General features: G+C 31.9%; 1 protein-coding gene across 1 annotated transcript; it reads left to right on the top strand.

The window, feature by feature from the left end:
- Window positions 1-121: 121 nt before the first annotated feature.
- LOC140432889 (guanine nucleotide-exchange factor SEC12) lies at window positions 122-4,099 on the top strand. The gene is made up of 6 exons (XM_072521048.1): window positions 122-536; window positions 590-971; window positions 1,031-1,265; window positions 2,464-2,707; window positions 3,427-3,586; window positions 3,958-4,099. Exons 1-6 carry the CDS (start codon window positions 396-398, stop codon window positions 4,041-4,043), a joined length of 1,248 nt encoding a protein of 415 aa, XP_072377149.1. The 5' UTR covers window positions 122-395; the 3' UTR covers window positions 4,044-4,099.
- Window positions 4,100-8,209: the final 4,110 nt, after the last annotated feature.

Below are 8,209 nucleotides of genomic sequence, written 5' to 3'. Positions count from 1 at the left end.
AATACTGCACAATCATTGTTTTGAATTGTTTATTTGTATTATAATATTTTTTTTCTTTTCTTGTCCCTTGGTGATGACGTCCCTGACAGATCGTTCACAGCTGTGTAATTGGTCCCGTTAATGTAATGAATTAAAATCTGGTAATGATTTTTTAATTAGAAAAAAACGACTGATTACTGATTAGAATCTATTTTTTCGAGTTGATAAACTGTTTTGTTCAATATATTTTTTTTTTATTTTCATGCGTCTTGGTGTGACTTTCCCTTTCATTGCCGAGATGTAAAACAGATGTAAGATGACAACTCTGTCATTGTATTTTTTGAGGTTACATACGTGGAACTTAACTATAAGTTGTAGTTGTAGGGTAAGTTTGTAGGTTTTAGTTGTGAAAGAAAATGTCGTCGAAAAGAAAAAGTAAAGAAAGCATAATTGCTAGGGTTAATTTTCCACTATATACTCTTCAGATGTTAACATCAAGGCATGTAATTGTCGGTGGTGGAGGAGGAACATCCAAAACTGGTGTACATAATGGTTTTGTAAGTAAAATTCAATAAGGTCAACAACAGTTACAAAAAATGATTTTTTTTAGGAAATATTTGAGATTTTTCATGATGGAACACGGTTTGCAGCAAAAGAAGTAACTAGACATGAAACTGGAGGCAATGTTGTTATGAACTGTTCTGTTTACAGTGATAGAAAATATTCTCTTATGGTAGCTGGACAAGAAAGTGACTGTCAATTGTACAAACTGAATCCTAAACTAGTCGAGGAAGTAGAAAATATCGGCAATAATACTCATCTAAGGCAAAGAAATACAAAAAACAAAGAAGTTACAGATGACAACAAAAATGTGACAAAAGAGTTATATTTTGATGTTAAGGCTATAGAAAATGTTCAAACTGACTTTAATGGCAGTGAACCATTATCGAGGGTAGTAAAAATTAATCATGATGGTACATTATTAGCTACAGGTAAGTAAATATAATCTGTTATTATATAATAAATAATTTAATAGATTATTGCATTTAAGGTGGTACAGATGGAGATGTACGAATATGGAAGTTTCCTAGTATGCAACTTTTATTTATTCTTAAGGCACATACAAAAGAAATAGATGATATAGATTTTAGTAGGTATGACAATTATGTGATTACCATAGCCAAAGATGGTTTAGCAGTATTGTGGGATTGTATGACAGGAAAAGAAAGAACGAAACTAACATGGAAACAGCCTGAAGGATCAAAATATTTATATAAACGTTGTAGGTAAGAAAATAATGTATCAAAATATACCCAAGTTAACAATCTTATTAAGTAATTCCATTCAAATTTGTTGTGAAATAAAAAAATTACATAAATAATGCCAATTAGACTTAATTTATTTAAAGTTACAGATATTTATTAGATATATTATTGGGAAGTTCATGTTGAACAGAATAATCTTTTAGTTCCCTTGGAGTAAAGTGTAGTTGTTTATTCAAAAGGTAATTTTTAACTAGCTAAGAAACAAGATATCATATATTTATATTATATAGGTAATATAACATATTTGGTCCATATGCTGGGAGGAAAAGCATACTGACAAGCATAACTGCAATTTTTTTTGCTAAAGAGCTAAATATTCTAAATTTTGATTGATCGGCAAGTTGGATTAACCATTTCAAGAGTAGACACAATCTTATTGCCGGAAAAAGTACTGGGGAGTCTTTGTCAGTTGAACAGAGTGATGTGACCAAATGGCAAACCAAAGTTTGGCCTAAGTTGTGCGAAAAATTTAATGAAGATGAGACTGGATTATTCTATAAACTAACCAGATAAAACACTAAAATTTAGAGGTTAAAAATGCTTGGGAGGAAAACTTTTGATAATCAGAACAACTGCCTGGAAGAAAATTGTACCACTCCGAGTATAAATGAAGCTCTCAAAGCTGCAGAAGTATTAAATCTGTTTGTGCATTCTAATTTTAATGATGACACTATGAAAAGTATTATGTCTTGTTTGCAAAATGCAGTCCATAGTTCTTACTATAGAAATAAAAATCAAAAACAATCAAAACATACAGACTTTTTGCACTAGATGTTGATATGATAGGTAGATAAATAGATTTTACATTTTAATAGATAGACATTTCTTTTCAGTCCTAGTAATGTCAAATAAATAAATATTTTGATTTAAATGGTTTTTTTCCATTATTATGTATTTCCATTAATATGTAAATACATATACTGTGTACTGATTATTTTAGTAAAGAACAAAAATTAAAATTGTCAGTTCCTTGAATGGTTTCCGGTTAGTATGACACAATACAACCGGTCCCTTGGCTGTCATTATAACAGGATTTTACTGTATTTAATATAAAAAATCAACTAATAGAGCTGTTAAAATAAGTTTTTACACTCAATTGTGGTATTTACATTGGTTATGTTAATTTTATATTATAATTTGATCTATAATCTATTTACAGATTTGGTGTGATAGAAGGACTAGACAAGAAATGTGCACTATACACAATATCAAATCCAATAGGAGTAGCTAAAAAACAAAAATCCTATCTCCAGCAGTGGGTACCTGAAGAAAATATGTTAAGAAGGTGTATAGAATTTGATGAGAGTCTGGCTGCTTTAGCTGTTCGTGATGATGGTAGATTTGTTGCTGTTGGTACAATGTTTAGTGGATCAGTGTCCATTCTTGTAGCATTTAATTTACAGGTGAATATAAAACTGAAATCATTTTCTTTGCATTTGCTAGAACAGATATTTTTAAAGAATTGTAAACTGCTTTTTCTCTTGCCAGCCATGAAAAATATATAGGAATCATTTCTAAAGTAAAACATCTTAAAAACTGTTGGTAATTCTCAAAGTAACTTAGCAAAAGATTCTAATAAAATTCATTAGAGTACTTAGATATTGTAAGTACATAGTCACATGCCTTTGATTCTCTTGAAAGAACTCCCTTGTTTTATCAAACAGTTAACTAGTGATATATTTAACTAGTACTGGGGACCTATCCCGGAACAAAATAAATAAGAGAAATTAAGCGTGATCAAAATAAATGCATCAAATCACCAGCAAAATTTTTTTGCCTCAATAAAACAAAAAGCATGTGAATATTAGATTTGTTGACCTCAAATTCAATAGAATTTGTTACATCATGAGAAACCTAAGTTTCAAAAGTCCAGGACATTTCCTTAAAAAAGGCATAACAATATTAGATGAAGAGGACCTGTTGATTACAGATTCAGTAGAGTTCTTCCTTATAATAGGAAGAACTTCAGTATCAATTTTTAAGACTTACGAAGTTTTCTTTCAAGAAAAAGAAAAAACATTCAAGACATGTCTGTTTATTGAGTGATAAATACCAACTGTTTTATTACGATTCAAAATATATTAGATTTACTTTTGTTAAGCATTTCTACTTTTATTTGCAGAAAATTTTAACCATTGTTGGAGCACATTCCATGTTCGTCACAGGGCTGGAGTTTCTTCCCACCCAGAACTTGAACCATTCCATTAGTAGTGTAGTAGAAGCCGCAGTCTTGTCAATTTCTGTAGATAACCAACTATGCATCCATACCGTGCCATACAGAAGTAAGTCATACGAAATTCTTTAGTTTTTATGTCACTTTGAAACCAATTTTTCAAGAAAACATTTAAAGTTGAAAGGGATTAATTTTACTTTTGTTATTAGAACATATTAGATCATATTTTTGATTATTAAAATCATTTTTATATTATAGATATATAAAAAAAAAATAAAATACTTACTGGAACATCCGTAATAATATGTTGCTGTACAGTCACATCAGAAACTAAAAATAATATGCAAAGACTACTATTAGGTTTAAAATAACGCCAGGAGGAGCAAAACGATTATATAATCATTCATTGTGGACCATCACTTTAAATTATCAGCACCTTGTCCCTAATTTTTTTATTAACTTTTGTATTTTTTTTTCCAGAAACTATACCATTGTGGATCGCTATCGCACTACTAGTTTTAACTTTATTTTTGACTTTTTCACTATGTTCATATTTAGGTTTGTGATATTATATTTAAATTAATTTATAATTTAAGAAAATAAAACATGGAATTTTTTAGTATCTTTGTTTTTAATTATATCTGTTGAAACTTCTTGGAGTTGTCCTAAGATGACTTCTATTTGGAGGCAGGTTTCTGAGCGTTAGAGTGATCACTTTTTCATCTACGAAAACTTTTTAAATTATATTTATATTAAATGCACGTGGCTGGATGCAGTGGTGAGTAAACGCTGACTAGGCGGGAAAAATATGGGCTCGGATTACTAGAAATGCTCTTAATCCCTGAGGAAATATCTTAAACCATGTGCACCAAAAAAATAAGTCGTCCAGACAAGAAAAAACATTGATGATGTTTTTTCTAAAATCTTTAAAAAAGTCAATCATCCTTCACGCAAAACCAGTTTGAAGTGGGGCGATAGAGATAGTGACCACAAGGGGTTCATGATATGAGTAGGCAGAACGAGTCTGTTACCAGTAACATGCGCTTACAGAACTGTATCTGCGATGGCCTTCTGGACTATCACAGGTTATGTTCCTCTACATATGTGTTATCAGTAGAAAGGAGACATCTCTATGAGAAAAGAGAGCATTTGACAACAGCCATGATAAAAGAAGAAAGGGAGAGACCAATGGAAAGATTGCAAGAAGAGTGGAACAACAAGGTAGATGTCCAATGGACTAAGATGCTGCTCACAGGTGACTGGATTACTTCCTGAAACAAGTGCTCACACGGCATGGATGTTTTAGGGCCTATCTTCATAGGTTCAGACAGATAGATACAGATAAATGCCTGTACTACGAATACTCCGACACACAATGCTGGAGTGTAATAGATGGACAGTGGAGAGAAACAGAATGTATAGAGAAATAGGTATGAAACCAGTGACTGTGAGAGAGATGATCGTGAAGATGACAGGAAGTACGGAGGGATGGAATAGTGTACACAATTACATCCGAGCAGTCATTAAATAGAAAGAAGAAGAGAAACACCAGCGGGACTAACGATAGAGATAAGATCTAGATGAGAAAAGGGAGTGCTCCGAAAGTGTCGTGAACCTTACAGCGGCCATCCCACTTTCGGAGTATGGTACATGCGACAGTCAACAGCGCACAAGTAGAAGAGAGTGGTTTTAGTTGGTAGGCAGGATAACAAGAAGGCATCCGTTTGCAACACCTCCTTCTAAGGGGAAATGGGCTCGGATGTACTGCTCTACCCTGAATCGAACACACGCCAACCATACCTAGGGATGGGTTAACCTGATATGGTTTTTAGAAATTTGCACCCTCGGACAAAAAAAGACAAGAAAAACATGAGTAAAGGTTGAAGGAGTTTGCATAGGTGGCCTGAAATAACAGACCTAGACAAGAAAAAGCTGACTAACAGTATCAAATTGCATTGAATTGCATGTGTACCACCATTTCTGTTTGTAAATAGGAAAGAAATATATTTACTCCCCATATACTATTTCATAGAGTTATCTAATGTGTTTTTTTCTAAAAAATTAATCAAAATCCTTTGTAAAAGGTATATATTTAAAAACCCAAACGGGCTGTGTTAGACAAAACGTTTTCGGAATCCATCATCGGTGTCTAGGAGTACATGAATGTAGCCACTAAATATATGGGTAAAAACCCGTTAACAAATAATTAATTACATTTGTTTGACATTATATCTTATAAATAATTAGGATGTTAAAGTTACCGTTGGATTAGGTAACATGGCGACATATGACTCCACGTTGAAGTTGCAAGTCCTGAGACGGTGTGTCTACGAGGACTTTATGGAGTTGCTTGAATGATGGATTCCGAAAACATTTTGTCTAACACAGCCCGTTTGGGTTTTTAAATATATACCTTTTACAAAGGATTTTAATTAATTTTTTAATATATGGTATACAGCCAAATACAGGAACGTAGATTCCTTGTGGTTTTTGTTTTTTTCTACTTTTCTCGTGAGTAAAAAACCGCCAATTTCATAATTTTCTTTCAAATAGCTTTTAAAGCTCAATCGGTTATCAATTTATCTGTATCAATTGCAGTTTTGAAGGCATTATTGCTCAGGCGGATCGCACAATACTAACGATCGAAATTAGTATATTTTTTTCAATTTCAACATATTTTCATTAATTCCAATATTAGAATTAATCCGTATTTATTAATTCCAATTAATGATAAGACAGAAACACCACAAAAGACTCATATTAGTGATATAAATAAAAAAAAATTGGGTTCAAATATACTGAGTGGTGAATCGTCAAAAGGACCATAGGAAACAATGGAAAATTCTAAATTGTTGAGTTCCTGGTTCCCTAATTATTTTACATCAAAAGTCATAAGAAACTATTTGTAGAGGACTGAAATCTGTATTAAAAACAATTGTTGAAACTGTTCTACGAATTAAACGTGCTTCAAAATTTTGCAAAAATATAATACATTTTTCAAGCTAACCCTAAGTCAGGCCACACGTAGGGCAAGAATGTGTATGACGTGTTGTGTTTGGTCTTATTGATGTAAGATGTTTGACAATATTTGAATTTTCAATTTTTTTATTTTATGATTAAATTATAAACAATGAATTTTACTAAATACTACTACTACTACTGAACAATAAATATTACTTTGTAAACAATAAATTATATTGTTTACAAAGCAATACAGGTAATGAAATGTACCCAGTTGACGAAAAATCGCAATAATATTGTATTCATGTCTTTTCAGGTCTATTCAAATCATTGCCACATCGATATTCTAATACACTCCAATTTAATTCCAGGTATACAAAAATTCAAAGAATTCCATTATAATGTTACTGTAATCCTTAGGATAACAAATACAAATGTTATAATAAAACCTGAATAAAACATTTTTATTACGGCTCCTTTCTCCTCCACTAAGTACATTTTTTAATCAACTTTATTGTTTTTTAAACAATAAATCCCAAAATAAAAATTTTGGCCATTCAAATATTGTCAAATATCAGAAACATCAATATGACCAAACGCAACATGTCATACACATTCTTGCACCGCGTGTAGCCTGACTTTAAGGGGTGGCCTGAAAAATGTATTATATTCTTGCAAAATTTTGGAATACGTTTAATTCGTAGAACAATTTTAACATTTGTTTTCGATACATATTTCAGTCCTCTACAAATAGTTTCCCATGACTTTTGGTGTAAAATAATTAGGGAAGCAGGAATTCAACATTTTATAATTTCTCATTTAGTTTCCTATGGTCTGTTTGACGATTCACCACCCTGTATAAGAGGAAAGAGCCCTGAAGAAAATGAAAAATAATCGAACCCCGGGTGAAGATGGAATAGTATCAGAAGCACTAAAAATTGGAGGGGATGTATTACTTGAAAAAATTAAACAACTTTTCAATATCTGCCTTCACAGCGCCAATATTCCAACAGACTGGAACAACGCTACTATGATTCTATTACACAAAGCAGGAGATAAATCAAATTTAGAGAATTACAGACCGATTAGCCTCCTCAGCCATATATATATATATATATATATATATATATATATATATATATATATATATATATATATATATATAAGTTGTTTACGCGAATACTAGCGTAGATACTAGAATACTAGAGAATGGAAAGAAAATTAGAGACTTATCAACCAAGGGAAGAGGCAGGATTCCGAAAAAGTTACGGAACAAATGACCATTTACAAAGTATAAAAACCCTAATAGAGAAAGCAGTGGAATACAATAAACCTCTAGTTCTAATATTTATCGATTTTCACAAAGCCTTTGACACAGTTGAGCTAAGCAAAATATTACAGGCGCTTAAAGAATGCAGGCTAGATTATAGATATACTAAATTATTATACAAAATATACCTGCAGGCAACAACCACTGTCAGATTACATACTAACAGTAATCGCATAAAAATAGAACGGGGGGTTAGACAAGGAGACCCAATGTCACCTAAACTTTTTAATACGGTGCTAGAACATGCTTTTAAGAATTTGGATTGGATGACAAAGGGAATAAAAATAGATGGAGAATATCTAAACAACTTACGTTTCGCCGATGATATACTTATAATAGCTGAAGATCTAGGTATGGCAAGAGAGATGGTACAGGAACTCGTTGTGGCTACAGAAAGTGTAGGTTTAAATATAAATATCTCGAAAACAAAAATCATGACCA

This window comes from Diabrotica undecimpunctata, chromosome 1, assembly GCF_040954645.1.
Source record: "Diabrotica undecimpunctata isolate CICGRU chromosome 1, icDiaUnde3, whole genome shotgun sequence".
NCBI classification, from domain to species: domain Eukaryota; kingdom Metazoa; phylum Arthropoda; class Insecta; order Coleoptera; family Chrysomelidae; genus Diabrotica; species Diabrotica undecimpunctata.
The sequence above is the reverse complement of the archived record's forward strand: the minus strand, read 5'-3'. Positions and strand labels throughout refer to the sequence as shown.

Bases quoted from the DNA above. Each gene is read 5' to 3' on its own strand.
- LOC140432889 (XM_072521048.1), top strand. From the start codon at position 396: ATGTCGTCGAAAAGAAAAAGTAAAGAAAGCATAATTGCTAGGGTTAAT. The intron at 2,708-3,426 runs GTGAATATAAAA...TTTTATTTGCAG, and splicing joins TTGTAGCATTTAATTTACAG to AAAATTTTAACCATTGTTGG. The intron at 3,587-3,957 runs GTAAGTCATACG...TTTTTTTTCCAG, and splicing joins CCATACCGTGCCATACAGAA to AAACTATACCATTGTGGATC.